The 22,416-nt window shown below is 37.6% G+C and overlaps 1 protein-coding gene across 2 annotated transcripts in view; it reads right to left on the bottom strand.

The window, feature by feature from the left end:
* Window positions 1–21,257, bottom strand: part of CWC22 (CWC22 spliceosome associated protein homolog) — a 63,355-nt gene extending 42,098 nt beyond the window's left edge. The window contains exons 1-5 of one of the 2 annotated variants that reach the window (XM_065525714.2): window positions 21,218–21,257; window positions 9,238–9,293; window positions 7,499–7,638; window positions 2,427–2,494; window positions 288–398 (exon numbers count right to left, since the gene is read on the bottom strand). In XM_065525714.2, coding sequence (XP_065381786.1) covers window positions 288–398; window positions 2,427–2,494; window positions 7,499–7,525 — 206 coding nt within the window. In that variant the 5' untranslated portion in view covers window positions 7,526–7,638; window positions 9,238–9,293; window positions 21,218–21,257. The remainder of the gene's footprint in view (window positions 1–287; window positions 399–2,426; window positions 2,495–7,498; window positions 7,639–9,237; window positions 9,294–21,217) is intronic. The other variant, XM_005573619.5, reaches the window with a different exon arrangement.
* Between the last annotated feature and the right edge of the window lie 1,159 nt (window positions 21,258–22,416).

Here is a 22,416-nt window from a genome sequence, read left to right on the forward strand (position 1 = left end):
AGTCAGACAGACTTGGGCTTGCCACTATTATGTTTCGCAACATGAACGAATTACTAAACTTCTCTAGGCCTCAGTTTCTTCAGTTGTAAAGCAGACATAATAGTATCTACTTCACATATTTGCTGCAATAACAAGTTAATTCACATGAAGCCTTATTAGAAACCCTGGCACCTAAGAACATCCAATTAATATTGGCTACTATTTTTTTTTGGTTTTATTATAAATATAGCATAAAGAAAGTTTAAACAAATATAATTGTCTACAAGTTAGACATTCCCAACACTAACCGTGACTCCATGCTACTATCATAAGAATGTCCTCTTCTTGAATGCTCATAGTCTGATCTGCTGTAATCAAAGTAATCTCTATCCCGGGGGGATCTTTCTTGTTCTGCATATCTAACACAAAATAAGAAAACCAAGTTGCAAATTAAAAACAACTACGTTATAAATATTTAGGAAAGTCATATATTGGTAAGGGCAAAGCAACTCTCTGACTGAACAACATCTTGTCAAACTGTTCTTAACAGCTCATTTTGCTAACACCCATTCATTCCATCAGAATTACAAAAGCTTTCAGTTTGTACACAGCAAAACAACTCCTAGGATTCACTTAACCAAACTTATTTGTTTAGTGAATTATCCTGATTCACTTTGTTCTTAGTAGGAGACATATATCTGGATATCATATATAGTTAGCATGAAAAAGACTATCCAAAAATGACTGCTTTTGCTTAGTTGGCTTGTTTATCAAAATACTGAATGTATGAGACCAATGTCACTGGTTGGCCTCCATAAGGATCAGTTTAATTCCATACCAAAAGATCATATTCATCAGCTGTTAATTTTAAAATGCATTATTGGATAGCAATGAGAATGGATTGAAATTATTAGCAAACAAGGATGGATAGCATCAGATCTATTATTTGAATCTTAAAAGTCAATAAAATCAGAAAACCTTAAGAGAAGTTAAACATATACATAATAGATATATAGTAACATAATCCGTATTTTATATACACATCTACAATTAAGTTATATACACATATACCTGTGTGTGTATGTGTCTGTGTGTAAAGAGTTATTATTATTATTTTTTTTAATATACAGGGAGTAGGCAGTTGGTGAAAGGTAGTAAGTAATCATGAATCAGGACAATTAACTTGATGTTCACAAAGCAAAGTTTTTAGAGATATTTAGCAGAGTAGAATAACAAAGTATATATGGAGTAAGAAAGCTTAGACAACTGAAAGAAAGTCTGAAGGGTGCTTCTTCCTTCATAAATTATTTTTAATGGGCATAAAAAAATACTTTTACAGTCATTATTTTTAATAGACCATATGCTTAATGGTCTCTCAATGATCATAAATGAGATAATTATAATGCTAATATGAATTCATAATGCACATTAATGGTAACATTTTTGGATCGCTGATCTTAACATAATTATAATATGATATAATCCAGCAGTCCCAAACCTTTTTGGCACCGGGGACCAGTTTTGTGGAAGACAATTTTTCCACAGATGGTGGCGGGTGAGGGGATGGTTTCAGGATGAAACTGCTCCACCTCAGATCATCAGGCATTAGATTCTAATAAGGAACACACAACCTAGATCCCTCGCATGCGCAGTTCACAATAGGGTTTGTGCTCTTATGAGAATGGAATGCCACAGGTGATCTGACAGGAGGTGGAGCTCAGGCAGGAATGCTGGCAGGCCTGCTGCTCACCTCTTGCTGTGTGGCCTGGTCCATGGCTCTGGGAGTTGGGGACCCCTGATATAATCTATATAAAAACATTTTAAAGACAATACAGAGCTATGTACACGTAAGGGATAATACTGACAGTAGCAAAAGCAGCACTTCTAAATAGTGTAATTTCAACTCAGATTTCCATTTTACACTTTCATTCCATTAGTATTTGAAACATTAAAAATTACTCCCTTTCATATAAAAATTACATAATATCTGTAATTATTTACTAGAAACCCCTAGAAGAGTCATTTAAGGATGATTTCTCCTACAGCCCATTCAAGTAATATTGACTATAAAACCATCAAAAAGAAGTTATCCACCCTAAAATCAGAAATCTAAGAGCTAAATTATTACATAAACCTTACTATAAAAATTTACATTGCCGCCGAGGCAGGCGGATCACGAGGTCAGGAGATCAAGACCATCCTGGCTAACATGGTGAAACCCCGTCTCTACTAAAAAAAGTACAAAAAATTAGCTGGGCGTGGAGGCGGGCACCTGTAGTCCCAGCTACTTGGGAGGCTAAGGCAGGAGAATGGCGTGAACCCAGGAGGCGGAGCTTGCAGTGAGCAGAGACCGTGCACTACTGCACTCCAGCCTGTGCAGCACAGCGAGACTCCATCTCAAAAAAAAAAAATTTTACATTGCATTCAGAGCACATTAAACTATTTACCTGTCTTCTGGAGAGGAGTTCTTCTGATATGAATTAAGGTTTTCCCTTCTGTCATGACCAGAAGAAGGCTTTAAAAGAGGAAAAAAAGGAGAAAACATTCCAAAAATTATTTATGTTAAAAAACATAGACTGAAACACATGGCTTAGAAAGTTGGAAGTACTTTAGAAATTATATCAAAACATTTTTTAAATCATTAAAAATAATTCATGTAACCTAAACAATCTGTAAGATAAAACGAAATTTTCAGACCATCCCAGATGGGCTTGTCTGTGGCAGGCACCTGTTTTCATTATGGACCAAATACTTCTTTTTTTTTTCTATTTCTTTTTATTTTTTATTTCTTTTTATTTTATTTTTTATTTCAATAGTTTTATGGGGAACAGGTGGCGTCTGGTTACACGGTTAAGTTCTTTAGTGGTGATTTCTGAGACTGTGCTGCACCCATCACATGAATAATGTACACTGTACCCCAATGTGTAACCTTTTATCCCTAATCGCCACCGCTACCCTCCCCGATCCTTTCCACGGAGTCCCTAAAATTAATTGTATCATTCTTACGCCTTTGCTGGACCAAATACTTCTTTCTAGCCAAAACAATTCAAAGTAGAAAAAGATAATTCTCAAATTTTTGATGACACCTAGTTTATATTTTACTTCTATGTAGTAAGTTGTAATTTTTATTATTATTATTTTTTGAGACAGGGTCTCGCTCTGTTGCCCAGGCTGGAGTGTAGTGGCACAATCACGGCTCACTGCAGACTCAATCACCCAGGCTCAAGTGATCTTCTTGCCTCAGCCACGATATTGTACTTACCTCCTATCTCCGTTGGCTTATGAAAACCACAAGTTCAGTACCGGGTAAAATAGCGGGAAGAAACTGACTCTAACATGTTTATAAAAGTTCATTTTTGGCCGGGCGCAGTGGCTCATGCCTGCAATCCCAGCATTTTGGGAGGCCGAGGTGGGCGGATCATGAGGTCAAGAGATCGAGACCATCCTGGCTAACACGGTGAAATACCATCTCTACTAAAAAATACAAAAAAATTAGCCAGACGTGGTGGTGGGCACCTGTAGTCCCAGCTACTCAGAAGGTTGAGGCAGGAAAATGGCATGAATCCAGGAGGCAGAGCTTGTAGTGAGCCAAGATCGCGCCACTGCACTCCAGTCTGGGCAACAGAGTGAGACAGCGAGACTCTGTCTCTCAAAAAAATAAAAATAAAATAAAAAATTTAAAAAAATTCGTTTTTGTTTTCAACAAACATCAATTGAGTGTCTGATATGTATTATATTGTGGTAGGTTCTAGGGAATCGAACAACATTACTTTAGGGTATAAGCACTATTCCAAATCTTTTGAAAAAAGATTTGTACCTCCTATCTCCTATCAATATACAAATAAGTAACTTCATGTAACATGAGATTGACATGAGACAGAGATGTAAACCATCCAGTTTGAGACTATATCCTAATTAAAAAATCCAAATACATTAAGGAACCAAAATGTTTACCTCTGTATATAGGTAAAATTTTTTATATAACTGGTCAACATTCAAATACTGACAAGCCTTTTTTTAAGAATTAAAATAATTTTAATTAACCATACTGTAAAGAAAAATAGCATTTAACATACCTTAATCTTGAAATCTAAGATAAACTAAATCAAACAATGAGTAACTATTCTGCAAACTTACGTGCTTGCCTCCTTAATGCAGAATGGATATATTTTAAAATAGAAAATTATTCTGAGTAGAAATATAAGATCCAACTTCCTCTGATTTTATGACTATCTAATTAATAGCAGTTTGAGTCTAACATAATCACAAGTACAATGCAAAATAGTCTCATTAACTATTGAATTTTTTGAATAGTATCCACTACCTAATCTATATAGGTGAATAAGCATGTAATCAAATTGATGATTTAAAGTAACCATAGTTTAGCTGTTACTCTGCACTAAATTCAACCATTTTAAAATTCTGTGTCTAATATAAGAAAGTTTTAAAACTTATTTCACTTAGCAACACCGTGAAATAGAATTGTTCAATATATATGACATAGGTTTCCATAAAACTTCACATAAAGCTCTTAGGTCAAATAAACAGCATGAGATTCATTAAATTCAACAGTAACATAAAATACAGTATTTATACTGATCATTTATTACAAAACATAGTTCTTCCTGTGTAGACATTCTGAAGGTTACAATAGATAAGAAAGGCCAAGGAGCTTATGGTCTTGTAGGAGACAGAGAGGCTTATAAAAATTTCCATAATTAAACACATCAGATTATATGTTCCCCAAAAGGAGAGTAAGACAGAGAGACAGAGAGAGAGAGAGAGAGGCAGAAGAAGGTGGCGGGGGGTGGCAGGGGAGAGGAGAGGGGAGAAGACAGAGAACAATAAAACTGCATTACCTCCTTTTTCTTTTACAAGTCAAAAAAATTATTTTGATTACATTAAGGAGAAGGCCCCAATTCTGTGCTAATGATTTTTAACACATCTCCGCAACATCTGTTGTGAGCAAGAGGAAGAGACCAAAAATATTGAAGTTGTGAAGAAGAAGGATTTCATAAATATGATCAAGTAACAAATGACTGGCACACATACTAAGTGCTAAAAGGAGATCTTGAGTAGGAAACAATCACTGTAGCATAGAGTGCTAAGGGATGAAAGTGGGAAAACCGGGACTTGAATTTGGCTTTGGTAGATGAATAGGATTTCACCAAGTTAAAAATCACTTTTGGGTATGAATCAAATATTAAGAACTTGAATTTCCCATTTCTTTTATCACAGAGTTTAGATTGTAAGTCAGTGCAGTAGTTGAAAATACTATACAGTCAGAATTACCTTTAAAATGTTTATAAATTGTTCATGAAGCAAAACAAATATGATGACATCATGCAATAACTCATAGTCTCCAACAACGCAGAGAGAGCAGTATAAGGAGACAAGGGGAACAAGAAGCCTGAGTCCAGTGGCTTTCAGGATCCATTAGACTTTAAGAGAAAGAGGGAGGAGGGGCTGGAAGAGGTAGGGAGCTTGCTAAGGAAGCTCCAGTAAGGTTCAAGGCAAAAACAGGGGATTCTCAGTTGAAGCCTTATGAACCTAACAGGTGAGTCCTCAGAACATCAAAGGAAGAGCTGAGCTTCACCTAAAGAAAGAATGAGCATCAACCCAGCTAGTGGACCCACTGTGGCTAACACAAAGGAGAGAAATGGAAGCAGACCAAAGAGAGCTGGCAGGGAGAACCAAGACACTAAGTGTCAAGGGCATGCTAAATGAAGTCACCCACTCACAGGCTGGGGGAGAAAATGCCACAGGAGACCCATCTGGGCCACAAGAGGGAAGCGTGGAGAAGCAGAGGCTAAGAGGAACCAAAAGAGGAGTCTGAGAAAGGCTAAACATTTCTCCCTTTGAGTAAAAGGCATTAGTGTAAAGATCTGAGTGCTCTTGTCTAACACGGCTCTGTCAAGAGCCAGTTCTGCACAAGGTCTCCTTTCTTTATGTCCCCAGCTCCTAACACAGAACCTGCCACCTACTAGGTCCTCAATAAATTAACTGTTTAAGTAACAATGGACCAATGAGTACAAGCCCCCAAAAGGCTGATTTCAGAACAATATACAAGGGTTACTGACAGATGGAACTACCTTAGGAAACTGTGAGCCCTGTGCCAAAAGAGATATGCAAGCAAAGGCTGGATGTCTACCTAGCAGGGAGGTGGGTGTCTTCTCACACTTGACAGAGGTTGGAAAAGATTGCAGCAGAGGCTGCCGTACTCTAAAAGTCTATCAGTTCAGCTTAATAAGCACCTACCACAGGGCCTACTGTCAAGGAGCTTGCAATCTATTGCTTCTCATTAAAGAAGGAACTTTAGGTGTGCACAGCTGTAAGAGGAGAGGAAGGGAGGAGTGCCTACATTTATAACCAAATAAAAATACAGTTCCCCCTTTACTGATTCCACGGCCCAAAAAGTGATGTCCTGGTTTTAAATCCATGCAACTGGAAAGAGAAGGAAGTTGAGTAGTTTGCTCTCCTGCCAAGTCCACTCACAGGCAGAACAGTTTTGAAAGCAGATGGAATTACTGGTCCCTATTACTGCCCTGACCTCACCTGCTACAATTCTCCCCTTCTGATACCTGCTCCACTCTAGATTCTTTGTCTTTGCTGTTCCTTTTGCCAGGCACACTCTTTCCCCCAGATAGCGGCATAGTTAACTCTCACATTTTCAAGTCTCTGCTCAAATGGCTATCTTTTCAATGGGCTCTACTTACTCCTCTATTAAAACTGCAGCCCCTCAATGTTGAATCCCCCTACCCTATTCTACTTCTTTTCTCCACAGGACAATTCTATTACTTAACACGCTAACATACTATATAACTTATCAAGTTTATAATTTGTCTCCTCCCTACAACTATAATGTAAACTCCACGAAAACAAGTATTTGTTTTATTCACTATTTTGTTCAAAGTTCTTAGAACAATCACTGTAACATATAACGATCAATATAACATATAACACATATAACACTATTTTGTTCAAAGTTCTTAGATCACTAAAACTCAATATGCATTTGTTAGATAAATGAACGCACACTGTCTAAAGTACAGCACAGAATAAAGAGACCATCTATTCATAAGAAATACACCAAAAGAGGCTCACATTGTAAACAGATACGCAGAAATTTCCCTGCACTGTTTGTCACTTGTTTTTCTTTTACATGTGATCACTCACAACATATATGCAGGCCCTGATGCATGCATCCATGTGTACACACACGCACACACACACATGTACACACACTCTTGTATGTTCTCAACTGCCCTCATGCACACTAATACTTACACAGAGCTAAGTATCTGCATTGAAAATTGTTTAAGTTAGATGGATGTATTAGGTTGGTGCAAAAAGTAATTGTGGTTTTTAAAACTGCAAAAACTGCAATTGCTTTTGCATCAATCTAAGTGCCACTCTACTGTCTGGCTCTAATGTCCTAATTACATAAATGCATTTATATTTAAATAATAGGTAATTGACTATAAGTTTACATCCTCTGTTTTAAGTTTCAAACACTTACTTTTATCTGTGCCACACTACTTTTCATTTTCTGTTGCCAGTTGGTCCAATAAATCAAAGACTCCTCAAACTGGTCCAAAGAACAAGTACTCAATGCTCTGAATTCCTTGACAGTTTGCTTTTTCTGTCTGCAAACATCACCTACAAAATATACCAAGGAAAGCTTTGTTAACACTAATAAAGTGTGTAAAATGATGATTTTTTTTCTACACAATGTACATTTGACCGCCTTATTTTTCTAAATCTATAAAACAAATATAATAACTAAATAATTTAAAAATCCTTAAGTAGTTACACATAATAATGTATACCTAACACATATAAGTAGAAAAAAAATCCATGAACAAGAGAGCAAATAGGTTTTATTCTAAGGACCAAGGGGAACAAAAGTTAATTGAAAAAGAGATGTCCTATAATTTTATTAAAAATGTTCTCACAGTGAGGGAAATATATACTTACATCATAAAATAGCAGTGTGGTAGTATTTTTTAAAAAACTGAGGAAACAATGACAGAAGAGAAACTCTATAAAAACTGAGTATAAAAATCCAATGTTTCTATATAGACTAAGAATGAAATACCCAATATCCTTGCAATAATGATCATTAAGAAATAAATATAATCCACATAGAAATTTAAGGTGCTAAACTACAATAATTATGCCTCAATGTGATCCATTAATGGCACAAAGCTTCAGATATATGCACATAGGAGAACTAAGTATTTGGCTCAGAATAAACCTAGTCATCAGCATTAAATCTAAAATTTTCAGATGTCTTTTAATATTCTAAGTAAATTTTAGTAATTTTGTGCAAGATGCTCAATTGATACTTATGTTCACAAAGAACTTGCATTCAAGTATTTTATTGGAAGTACATCTCTAAATGGTTTATAGTATAAGGCAATGAAATCCCAAAAATAAAACAGAAAACAAAATAAAAGGATTAAAAGATACAGAGAACGCAATGTGCTTAGTACCAAAATAACTGAATACAACTGGAAAAAAATTAATTTGAGTGTCAGAAAGGGTATAACAGATTATCTGGTCCAATTCTTTCTTTTAAAAGAGAACACTGAAAGTCAGATAAGCCATTTCAAATATAATTATAATAATTAAATTATAATACCAGTTAGACGTACAACTGGAAACCTACAATAAGGACACCCTGTTAAGTATTCCTTTCACCAGCACACATATACAAATAGTCTTGATATTATAAAGTGAGACAGAGCTGCTATCATTTAATGCAGATGGGGATGTATACAAATTACTAAGTCAAGAAATGTTTCTATTACCATGGTTGGCATGGTGTCACGGTTAGTAAAGGCAAACTTATCAATCTATAAAATATAACTGCAATCTAAAGCACATCACTGCTTATGTACAAGGCCTATAGTTAAATAGACAAATGTGAGTAACTTTACATAATATGCTTATTAATAGGCTCTTTCTTCAATTAGTTGCAGTTGTTTAGAAAGCTCAACCTTGTTTTTGGCTGGCAAGTTGTTCCCAAATCTTTTCTTTATGTATCTTTTTAAAGTGTATCAGCAATTTGGGAGGCCAAGGCGGGTGGATCACGAGGCCAGGAGATCGACATCATCCTGGGTAACATGGTGAAACCCCATCTCTACTAAAAAAAAATACAAAAAATTAGCCAGGCTTAGTGGCGGGTGCCTGTAGTCCCAGCTACTCAGGAAGCTGAGGCAGGAGAATGGCACGAACCAGGGAGGCGGAGCTTACATTAAGCCGAGATTGCGCCACTGCACTCCAGCCTGGGTGACAGAGCAAGACTCCATCTCAAAAAAAAAAAAAAAAAAAAAAAAAAAAAACAACAACAACAAAAAAAAAAGATTACTCTGGGTCCTAAATCCTAATGCCCACAGACTAGCCTATCTAGGACCTTATTATGCCCACAACTGTGACATTATTGTTTGAACTTAGTTTCAGAGTAACTTTTCCTACTGGATGCTATACCTTGGATAAATAATTGAGAAAATCCAAAATAAGTTATGTAAAACACTTCATAAAATCAGACTCTGTGACAGTAGCAGAGAGGAGAGGCATGTACCTCTAACTTTAACCGTCTATTCTGATACCATGCAAGAGTTACTATCTTAATAAGCCTATGTTATGAAAAGTCAAATAAAAAACGTGCTTCAAAGGGGAGAGGTTCGAGATTAGAAAGTTTCATACCTAGAAAAATTACACTATTTTCCCCTAAGAACTTAAATAATAAGGGTGTTTTGATTCCCAGGGCCACACTGGGTAGTTTATGTGGCACTTCTGAACAAGTTTTTTAAAACCGTAACTGAACTTCCATTTCTGAAATGGCTAGGAAGTTCCTACTGAACCCAATCCTTTCACCGATAACAACCATAAACTCCTGACAAAACATACAACATCCACCTGAAGGCACTGGAGAATGAACAAAAGCAGGCTCAGTCTAGAGGAGAGTAGATGCCCTGAGAAAGGAGTAATATGAGTGAGTTATCCCATTTAATATAGCTTTAGTCTGAGGGCAAGCTGCAGTCTGTACCACACAAGGGTGGCTAAAACTGATGAAAAGCAGAGTCTGAGACAACCACAGCTGCTGGAAACTGAGGGGGGACTCCAGGAGGGAAGAGAGTCAGTGGAGGGGAACCCCATATGCTGGGTATAAATTGTTCCCACATCTCTATCTCTGAACCAACACATGTACAATACAGATTCCTGCCAAGAACTGAACTAAGATTTGAACTGTTGCTAAAGAGACTAGAGTTTGCAATTTAAGTCCAACCAAGTTAACTCCCTAAAAAGTTACCACTCCTTAGAGGAATGTAAGGAAACCAGAATCTCTGTAACATAAAAATAACAATATTCAGGAGACAATTAAAAATAACATTTTAAAAATGTGGCCCAATCTTAAGGGGAAAGACAATCAAAACAGATCAATGCTGAGATGACCCAGATCCTGGAATTAGTATACAAGGTTTTTAAAGCATGGTTTCTAAAACATATGGAACGATGCAAAGAAAAATATGCCTGGGAAATTTCAGCCAAGAGAAACGATAAAATAGAACCAAACAAATTCTAAAACTGAAAAATATATGAAATAAAAAATTCACTGAATACGCTTAACAGAATGGTTAATAGTTAAAAGCCAAAGATAAAGAGAAAAATCTTGAGAGCAGAAAAGAAAAAAACAACATATTATATACAAGGAAATAACAATTCAAATTACTGCTGACTTCTCATCAGAAACTAAATAGACCATGTTCTCACTTATATGAAGCTAAAAACTTACTGGATCTCATGAAGATAAAGCAGACTGGTGATTATCAGAGGCCGGAAAGGGGAGTGGGGTGTGGAGGATGAAGGAAATAAAAGGAGTATAAATGTTTTTATTACCACTGAACTGTACACTTAAACATGGTAAAGATGGTAAATTACATCTCTATATATTTTTATATTAAAAAATTTGAAAAAGAAACGAGAGAGACTTGAAAATAGTGAAACAATTTTTAAAAGTGTTAAAAGATAAAAAACAGTTAACCTAGAATTCCAGAAAAAGCACTCTTTAAAGGAAGACAAAATGAACACATTTACTGATTAAACAAAAAACAACTAAGAGAAACTAAGAGAACTTATTACCAGCAAACCTGCACTACAAAAAATGCTAAAATAAGTTCTTCAAGCTAAAGGGAAATGATACTAGATAGAAACTGTTTTTCAGAAAGAAATGAAGAACACTGTAAATGATACCTTTCTCAGGAAATATAAAATACTGTTTTATTTTAATTTATCTAAAATACATAGGACTCTTTACAGCAAAAATTATGTCTTAAGGGGTTATAATATATGTAGCCAGAGTATATATATGTATAGTATACAGAATTAGCGACCAAAATGGATCTACACTATGCAATGTTTCTGTATCTTTTGTGAGGTGATACAATATCGACTCTAAGTAGCACATGAAAAGTTAAGGATATATATATACTGTTTCCTAGAGTAATGACTAAAAAAAAAATGTACAAAATATAGCTTAAAAGCCTACAAATTAAAATAGAATTTTAAAAATATTTAAAACAGAGGCTACCTCCTCCCTCACCTGAAGATGAGATCCCTGTAGGGATAACCCTTATCTCAGCTGGATTTTAGGACCATTTGCCTCAACAAGATGACTCTGTTTAAACCAAATTGCATGATTCTTTCCAAAGGTCCTGTTTTTAATGGCTATAAAGGTTTAGAGAGCCATAAAACTCAAAACTTTACTCGACTTACATCTGCTCAAAGATATTGGTATTTTTTTCCCTACCTCTACTAGCACAACCATTTAACATTTCTAACATATCCTTCACTACCTTTAAACCCAGTGTTATTTATACATACACTTGTTCCCCAACAAATAATACTTGCAGCACTTTTGTTATTTGCCCAGCATCTTTCTAGGCATTGGACAGGCAGCAATGAACTACTCCAACAAAATCTCCTGTTCACATGAAGTTTACATTCTAGGTATAAGAAACAAATCTATAACGATAAGCAAAACACTAAGCCACTCAAGCAAGGTGACAGGCTGGGTTTTTTGCCTACACATCAGTTTTAAATCACTACTTAACAGTGTAAAACTAGTTTGATATCACTATATTAAAAACAACCCAAATCAAGAAAAAATGCATGAGAGGAGAATTACTTGTACATATATTGGGGCCCACCGCTGACTTACTAAATCAGAAAATGGGCAAGTACAGGAGAAACCCATGCATACTTGATTTATGAAAGTATTCCCAAGGTAATTCCAAAATCCAACTTTTCCCCAAGTCTCCTCAGTTTTTCAATTCTACATAAGAAATAGGTTCTCAATTTGTTCTCAAACCATAAGCCACTTAGGCAGAATAGAGACCCCACATCCTACCTACTTCATAGTGAAGAACTTAGTCGTAGATCAATTGAAAAGGGACACAGAAATTCCAAATGAATTAATTCTTAACAATTCACAGGTAAGAAGTGTTTTTTAAACCTGAGAAATTATGGCCACAATTTATAATTACTTATACAATCTTACTCAATCCTCATAATTACCCTGCTCTGGTGATTTCTTTTTAAGCCATGTTTTTCAGTGAAACAAATAAAGCACAGCAAATTCAAGCAATTTGTCCAAGCAAATTACACCTAGTAAATGGCAGAAGCTAAAATTCAAAGCCAGGTTTATCTGATGCCAAAGCCATATATCGTGTCCCAATGAAAACGCCAACGCTAATGAATTGAAGCCAAAATGGTAAATTATAAAATGTAAATAAGTACAGACTACTATCCAGAAAATTATCCTAGCCTTAATTGATCCATTCATTCAAAGTTCCAGATACCAAAGACTGTGATTTAATATAACGAAGCACTACTTCTTTTCAAACATTCATAGTAATTTTAAGCATTCCTTTATTTAATTTAGCATACCTAGAATTCACTGTGACTAGGTATACTATGAGCAAAAAATAAAAATAAAAAATCATTTGACCCTATTGCACAAGATTTAGCATTTTCCTTTGCTATTCTCCTGGGGTATTAAACCCAGTTCCTCTTCCCAACCTACTTATACATTTCAAAACAAGCAATTTCTGTGCATTTTATTTCAGGTTACCTTACATATTTAAATTTAATGAGTTTTCTTTCTGATCGATATCATCTTTCCCCTTTCAATCTTCATCAGCAAATAATTGATGGCAATAAAGTACAATCTGTTACATTTCCATGTCTCAAAATGTAAGTGTGAAAATGACAATATGGTAAAGTAGACTGCTATCATAGTTCTAACAAAAAATGAATACAGTATTGTCATTGTACAGATTTATACAGAATATGCCTGTTCGGAAATTCTGAGTTCAACATATGCATGCTAATACTTACACTAATTGGAAATTCCTGAAATGAGAGCAATTTATCTAGAGTTTACAGCACTCTCTGCTCTTCTAAGCATCACTATGTGAATTTTATGGTGAATTATTAAATTTCTGTCCCATTCTCACAAGAAAGCAACTCAACAAAACCACACCTGTTCTCCTGAAGAAAGAGGATATTTTCCAATAGGAGATACAGTACTCATGAAAGCACTATTAAAAAAATGACAGTTTTTCTCTCAGTTTCATCAAGCATTAGAAAGCAAAATATTTAATAGCATTTATAAGTACTTCAGACTGTTAACCAGAAAATGGTGAATTCTACAATTATCTGAAAAATTAAGAAAATGAGAAAATGTTCAACTAATGGCTGAAATGCACTGCTTTTCAGATGATTTCAGTAGCAAAACACTTCTACCATTGTCACTTTGGTGTCCTCAGTTCAAGTTAGAGGAACTTGCTGAAACATACTATCGTAAAATTGCTAAAGGAAGGGGGAATCAACAGTGAATTACCTTTAGTTGGCTCCTCCGGCTTCTAAATAGTAACAACAGGTTTGGTGAATTTCAAACATTTTAACAGAGTTCACATTTAAAACAAAAACAAATAATAAAAACACCTTAGTTGCCCAATGGGGAAAGTGGTAATATTACACAATACAAAATAAAAACTGTCTTAAAATTATTCTAAATGCCAAAATATAACGGGAGGGGAGACAATGGAATTCTCAGAAAATACCTCAACAAGAGCCAAGCCCCCAAGGAACAGATTTTCCTTCTCAGGGAACAAACAGGAATAACAGATTGGCTTTGCTCTTGAACAATATAAAACAAGATTGCTATATACTTTCCATATCTGTACTGAAGGAAAACTTATTTGTTTAGAAAAACCGTTTCTTGCTATTTTTTTCCCTTCTTAAAAATACTTAAATATTAGTGAAAAATGTGCCTCACGATATACCACATAAGGCCAAAAAGTTATAATTTGATGTCAGCATAGAATCACAATTTCAAGAAAATAAAAGAGTCAAAATACTCCTGTCTCTTTCTAGAAAAGTCACCAGGTTGGCAATCCCTTATCGGCAGTTCTAAACTCCGTAAAGCTCTGAAAATACAAAGATTATCCTTAAGCATGTGGCAACTCACTTGACAGCAAAACTTAGCATATACTGACTTGATACTTAATGTCACTTGATACAGTGCAGAAATATTAATATGCTTGTTAGAGGATGCTGCTCCAGATCCCAAAAGGGGGATTACTTAATATGTAGTATAGGTACTGCAGTTTTCTAAAAACTACAAGATACTGAAGTCAAAACACTTCTGGCTCCAAGAATTACAAATAAAGAGTTGCAGAGCTGTACTCCGCTTTGCTTCCTGGTCATTGCATACACCAGGTGTGCTCTCGGACTCAACCATTTGAATGACTAGACCGCCGGGTTCTAGTGCAGGGGCTGGAAGTTGTGCAGATAGTTCTGGACATTGTTTTCTGTAAGAAATAAGTAATATAAAAGCATTTGACTGGTCTGCAACTCTGTGTGGAGAGTAGACAGCCCAAATTTTGAGACACTTTAAAACAGTAAGACACAGATGAGTGAAAAAAAAAAAAAAAAGACATTTCAATGAACCCAATGATACCATTATTTATACTGAAATCTTCACATTATAAATTGGGAGGTAGTATTACCCCCCATTCATTTCCTATATCATGAAGCTAGTTCCATCTTAGGCTGTTTAAATAACCAAAGAGTTAAGTAATACAATCATTTGGAAATACTATTAATTGTTTTAATTTTTTTAATGCATAGGAAGATTCCCCAATGTGCTCCTTTTCAACAGAATGCAGGATCTATGAGAACAGGAATTTATCTATTTTTGTTAGTTTCAACATTCCAATCAGCTGTCTCTTGATTTACAGTACAGTACTGATTTCTATTTAATTTGGTTTTAAAGAAAAATTCTACATGTTGAACTTTTTAATGATTCATTTAAAAATAAATTATGATATTTATGGGGCAAATTCCCTTCATCCTGTCCCCTCTCTATTTCTACTGTTTCATCCCTACACAGCTATTTTTTGATATGTTGATGTGTAAGTTCACACTTGATGCCGCTAATCTTTTTTTTTTTTTTTGAGACAGAGTCTGACTGTCACCCAGGCTGGAGTGCAGTGGCATGATCTCAGCTCACTGCAGCCTCCACCACCCAGGTTCAAGTGATTCTCATGCCTCAGCTTCCTGAATAGCTAGGATTACAGGCGTGCACCACCATGCCCAGCTAATTTTTTGTATTTTTAGTAGAGACGGGATTTCCCCATGTTGGCCAGATTGGTCTCGAACTCCTGACCTCAAGTGATCCGCCTACTTGGGCATCCCAAAGTGCTGGGACTACTGGAGTGAGCCACCATGTCCAGTCTGACGTCTCTAATTCTTAACCTCTCCTACCCACTGTAATTTGGCTTTCCCTTCCCACTACTTCACAACACTTACCAATGTTACACAATAACTTCTTGTTGCTAAATCCAGGGGCGGCTTCCTTCTTTTATGGAACAATGCTCTAGCATTTGGCACCTAATCCCCTTCTTGAAGTTCTCACTTGTCAACTTACAGGGACACCACCTTCATTTGTCCACTCCTTTATTATTTATTATGCCTGAGAGTTTAATCTTTGCTTGTGAATTTATGTTTTGTTCATTGTTCATTGCTACACTAGGGACAACCCAACACTAGAGGCTTTCAATACATATTTGTTAAATGAATGAATAGTCCTTATCTTTTCTTTCTCCATATTCTCTGTAGAAGATCATCTCCATCCCCATAGCTTCAATTAACATGTGAAAACAACTTTTTACTCCAGCCAATCTTCTCTGAAGTTCCAAATCGTTATGTCCAATTGGCTACAGGAAACCTCTATGTGGATGTGTCAAAGGCCATTTGAACTAAGGAAATCCACACTGGAACTCATTATTTCCTTCTCCCCATCTCAAATCAGCAATTCTTCTAAGATATGACTTACAAAGCTTCCCAGGGGGCAATTTCCTGTTCCTTACTCCCCGTAAGTCACCAAATCCTATTGATTCTATCAAATCTGCCCATGTTTTCCCCTCATTCTGTCACTGTATATAGGAGGCTGGGGGAAGGTTCCATTTAGGCTAGGGCCATAATTGGTATTTACATTCAGTGGCTGAGAAAAGCTGGGTGCAGTGGCATGTGCCTAGAGTCCCAGCCTGGGCAACATAGTGAGATCCCATCTCAAAAAAATAGTAAAAGAAGAAGAAAAAAGAAAAGTGCTTACAGAGAAAATGAGGAATTATGAAGCCAAGAGAAACAAAGTACAGTCATGGTCTTTACTAAAGGCAGTGCCTACGTATGGTGGGGAGATACATACATTACACATCAGACAAGGCATTAAGGACTCTGTCCTCGGGTAAAGAAGAAATGTCTAAGTGCTACAACAATGTTATAAACTAAGTTTTACTGGCAAAGAGGGTTTGGGACATACAGAAAGAAGCAGGTCTTGAAGCTGAGTCTTGAAGAACAAGTAGGAATTATCCATATAGAAAGGGGAAAAAGGTCATTCAGGAAATAAGATAAGCATGTGTAAAGACTCAGAGACAGAGAATTTGGGGATTCCAGGGTGTATATGAAAAACTGAACATGAATAAGATGGAACATGAGAGACTCATTAAGCTAAACTATGAAAGCCTCTGTATGAGGACGCTGGATCCTCAAGGTTTTTGGTCACTGCTACGTATCCAGAACCTAGGACAGTGTCTGCTACTTAGTAAGTTCCAACTCTAAAATTAAATAAAAAAATGGGGAGTGTAGATTTCTGCAATTACTCCTATTTCTTCCCACACAGAACTCCCTACAAGGCCATTTTGTCAACTTGCTCATCAAGGAATACAACAGCAGCCTTGTCTCACCTATTAACTCCCACTTCTTGGAAATACTAAGATTTCCAAGTCTTAGTGCATCAAGACAGCACTATCAGATGCCACTCCCTATTAGTCTTCACTCCATGTTAACCGGTGGAGTAAGCAGCTTGAAAACACTTCCTCGCTGAGTGAGATGAAAAAAATACTAGTTCCTTTGCAGGAACTGCAAAAGGAAATCTATCCCTGAAGGTGCAGTTCTCTCAACTTACAAAATCAACCCTAATTACTGAATATGCCATATGCCTTCATCATACATTCAAACCACTCTCTCCTGCCCCAAATCTGTTCCTCAGCTTGCCTAATTAAGTACATGGGTGAATACATTCTGCCAATTTTCATGGCACAGCTTTGAAAGTCACCTGATTATTTAATTAGAGAGCCACTTAGTAAACCACATTCTGGTTTAAAGAAAACTTGGAGGTGTTGGCCTCCATAGAGAAACTGAGCCCCTAGACATGTAAGCACTGCATTCTACTACAAAGGCTCCTGTAGCCAGGTCTAAAATAAAGCTACACTGACAAACTATTTCAGGGATTCACAGGGTAACTTTTCAGGTGGAAGTGCTGAACTCTGTCTAGCTCCAACCATTTATAAGTTAGGCTGAAAGACAGGTTAAACATGAGTCGCCACTGAGTTCATCCTTCCCACTAGCTAATCCATTCTACAGGAGTTTATATGTCCCAAGGCCAAGGCAGCATACCCGGTTTTTGGTGTCTGTTCACTAGGAAAGACTTATTAACCGGACTATATATAGTAAAGGCTTGCTTTAATCCATGCTTAAAGTTTGCACTTTGTTATAGGCATTCAAATGTCTCTTCCAATGTCCACTTGGGAAATGTATATAGTGAGAAAAAGCATAAGTCTGGGAGTTTGCCAAAACTAGTATGCTCTCTGGCTTTACAGTTCCACCACCCTCCCATGCTCAGATAAACAGAAAAGTGGGGAAATTCAACAAGGGAGCCTTCAAAGTTATAAGTCGGATCAGATGTATTACTAATAGCCACTTCTTTCTTGGACTAGCTCCAGGCACCATGAACAAACCATGACCAAGTTAGGGATATGATAGGTAGTACAAAATTCCATCTAAATACAGGTGGACAATAAACTGAAATTATTATTCAAGTTAAGGCATGGGCATTTGAAATACAAAATGTGTCACCGTGCTGTCTTCTGGGTGGTCTCAGGTACAAGCCACTGTAGGTCATTCAACAATGTTCAATCATGGGGAAGGAGAGTTAACTTCTTTTCTTTTTCTTCTTCTTTTTCTTGAGACAGAGGCTCACTTTATCACCCAAGCTGGAGTGCAGTGGAGTGATCTCGGCTCACCGCAACCTCCGCCTCCAGGTTCAAGTGATTCTCCTGCCTCAGCCACCCGAGTAGCTGGGGCTACAAATGCACAGCACCACACCCTGCTACATATTTTTGTATTTTTAGTAGAGACAGGGTTTCACCATGTTGGCCAGGCTGGTCTCGAACTGCTGATCTCAAGTGATCCGCCTGCCGTGGCCTCCCAAAGTGCTGGGAATGCAGGCATGAGCCATCGCGCCCCAACAGAAGAATTAACTTCTAAAAATTCAACAGCTGGGAAAGCTAATAGAGCTAAGAAAGCTCGCTTAGAAAAACCAGGTAGTCTAGGAAGTGTCAGAACTCCAAAAAGTGATTGGAGGTAATCTATCCAAAGCAGGGAAGGATGTGGTGGCATAATAATAAATACTGGCTGGCCATGGATCAAGTACTTTGGAGCAAGGAGGGAAACAAACCTGATTCTGAGGACAGGGGGAGGATGAACCATAGCATGCCCCTAAAAGATGGGCTAGAGCAGAAGTTTTCAAACTAACTGGCATGAGAATCACTCGAACGCTTTGGCGCAAAAAAACCCAAAAAAAAAAACAAAACTGTTGGGCCTGCATTTCTACGTTTCTGATTCAACAGAACTGGGTGAAGCCCAGTAATTTACATTGCTAATAAGCTTCAAAGAGATGTTGCTGATTCAGGAGACCACATTTTTGGAACCACTAGACCAGGGTATTAGATCAAAGTTCTTGGCCTTTAACTTATAACCAAGACGGTCTCAGAGCCCCAGTCAATTGAGTTGGGTAAGACTCCATAAAAGTGGCATGGACACTTAAAACTAGAAGGGCACTGGCCGAGCGCAGCGGCTCACCCTGTAATCCCAGCACTTTGGGAGGCTGAGGTGGGTGGATCACGAGGTCAGGAGATAGACACCATCCTGGCTAACATGGTGAAACCCCGTCTCTACTAAAAATAAAAAAAATTAGCAGGGCGTAGTGGCTGGCGCCTGTAGTCCCAGCTACTCGGGAGGCTGAGGCAGGAGAATGGCGTGAACTCGAAAGGCGGAGCTTGCAGCGAGCCAAGATCCGCCACTGCACTCCAGCCTGGGCGACAGAGTGAGACTCCGTCTCAAAAAAAAAAAAAACCTGGAAGGACACTTAAAGGTGGAAAGGCAACACTCAGACCCAGAGGGCAAGAACTGAGGCACAGACAGAACTCATCAACTGTATCATAGTAGCAATTTACAATAATACAAAGCTAACACTGTATATCAGGCACTGTGCTCAGTGCCTCATCTGCATTATTTTCTTTATACTCAAAAAAAGACAACACAGTGAGGCAGGTATTGTATTATTACCTACATGTTTTCAGATGATGAAGCTGACTATATATAATAGAGACTTTAACTTGCTCCAAGTGACAGACCTAATAATAGCTAAATAAAACTGAAATCTTTGGTCTACTAGTCCATCACCCAGGACCAACAAAAGTAGCTTTCCTCAACCTACTGATAAGGCCTGTAACAAGGCTTCTCCTCTCCTGGTCAAAACCACACTTTTAATGTCAATTTTAAATCTGCCCTTGCATAGTAGGATAATCTGTGTTAACTCCTGAATTCACAAGCAATCCTACAACAAGATAAGTCTAAATACGGATAAGAGGTAGGTTAACTGATCTGCTGAGGACCCAATTTGTTTGTTTATCTGCTATTTCGAGTCTCTGCACATCCAAAAATGCAAAGGAAACTCTTACCTAATTCTTGCATCTAGAATAGCCTTTCTCCAAATCCTGCCTTCTCCAATTACCTCAAAAGAATTGTTAGGATTAAGTGGAAATAGGTATGGTAGTTTTTGCAGTTAAACTCAGTGAAATTAACGATTATATTTCCGTTCTATAATGCTGTGTTACAGGACCCAAAGCTCCTTAGAGAGGTGGAGTCTGGACACCCAAGTTTAGCAGTTATTACCTCATTGGAGATAGTTCAAGTTATGTAAGGATCAAGAATGACAGGTGAAGAGGACACAAGAGAAGCGAAGCGTCTTCAAAACTAAACTCTAGAAACTATCAGTATTTACAGGGCAAATAAATGAAAAAGAAACCGCTAATGAAACGTAAAACAAATAGCCAAAGGGATATAACGCCGGAAAGAGGCATAAGAGTGCAAGTACTTCAACTAACTTTTAATCAACTAGAGCTCATTAATCCCACTCCCCAGGCACTGGGAAAGGGGCTTTGGCAAGCCCAATGGACTCCAGAGGCTCTAAGTATAAAACACACCGCACACGAAACAACAGAGCACCAGCGTTGGTGCAGGACTTCAGACAGCTGCAGGAACCTCACAAGGAAGGTCAGCCGGTCCGCTCAGGCAGTCAGTCAGTTCACCGCAGCCCATTCGCTCCCCACCCGCTTGGACTCCTCGGACCCAGCCACTCTCACACCCCTCTCGCGGGCCCGAGCGTGGCGGGAAGACCCACGCACACTCCAATGCCGCTCACAGCCGTATCAGTGAGCCCGCACCCACTCCTCAGGGTCTTTCACTTCCCACCCGACCCGACAACCCGCCACCCCCGCTCCGCTTCGGTGCCTACGGGGACTCCGCGGAGTTCGATAATTACCTAAAGCTGCACCGCGCCGCCATTACACCGGATGTACGTCACTTCCTCTTCCCGAGCACCGACAGTAGGAACAAGGCAGATACTGAAATACATAAAAACTTGACGCTCAATTGGCTTGACGCGTTATCCTTTTAATTTATTTCAGATACCATATCATAATGCCAGAGTCAAAGCAGTCGATCCAGGCACACTGTATTCTTATCAAAATGGCGACTAAAAAGAAGTTGGCATGAACTACAAAGTCCGAAATCCAGCACCTGTGCTGACGGAAATGACGAAAGCATAATTGTAGTTTAGCGGTGAAATGGCGCGGTGTACGATGGGAATTGTAGTTCATACAGATGCGCGCCAGCGAGTTAACATCCACGCTGCTGACTGGCAGCCTAGCAGTGTTTAGGGTCTAGGCAAATTTACTTTAATCTAAAAGTATTTCACTGCATTTTGGGAATTTTTTTTTTTTTTTAGTAGTCAGTTGTCACTTTCCTTGAAAATCTTAAGTGAGAGATTTTCTTGAGACTTTTTTTTATAAGAGTTTGACCAAGAGTCAAGTGCCTAATAAATTCCAAGACATCCAAGCCAAGAGAATGGGAGAATATTAGATCATAAATAGAGTGAAATAATGAGGAAAAAATAATTCTGTAGAGACTATGTTGCCTGTCTTTTAAGGTAAGGTACCAACTGGTATGACCTGAGAATAAGGAGATTGCCTGGCTGAGTAGGAAGTAGCAGTTTGTACAGCATGCAGAACTAGGGCATCAAACAAATTGTTTCTTTAAACTTCACTTTTCACTAGTAACAAAACGTAAAAGTTCAACTACTTACTATTTTGGAAACTCTCTTTCTAAAACAAGAATATCTTTATGTTATCAAATCTTTCATAAACCAGGCCTGATTTCTCCACACACTTCTCTATTACAGTTTTAGGGTGCTGTGCTTCCACTCCTTTCTGGAGGCAAAGTGTGAGAATTAAGAATAAAAACACTGCAGTTGGACTACTTACGTTTGAATCTTGAGTCCTTTGATTATTTATGGATGATTGGGGCAAGTAACTTCACATTCTGTGGCCGTTTCCTGATCTGTTAAATGGAAATACTAGTAGTACCCATTCATGCAGTAGTTGTAAGAATTGAATTAGTTGATTCACAAGATACGTTTAAGATAATTGCTAGTATACAATAGTGTTATCTATTTTATTTCAT

This window comes from Macaca fascicularis, chromosome 12, assembly GCF_037993035.2.
Source record: "Macaca fascicularis isolate 582-1 chromosome 12, T2T-MFA8v1.1".
Lineage (NCBI taxonomy): Eukaryota > Metazoa > Chordata > Mammalia > Primates > Cercopithecidae > Macaca > Macaca fascicularis.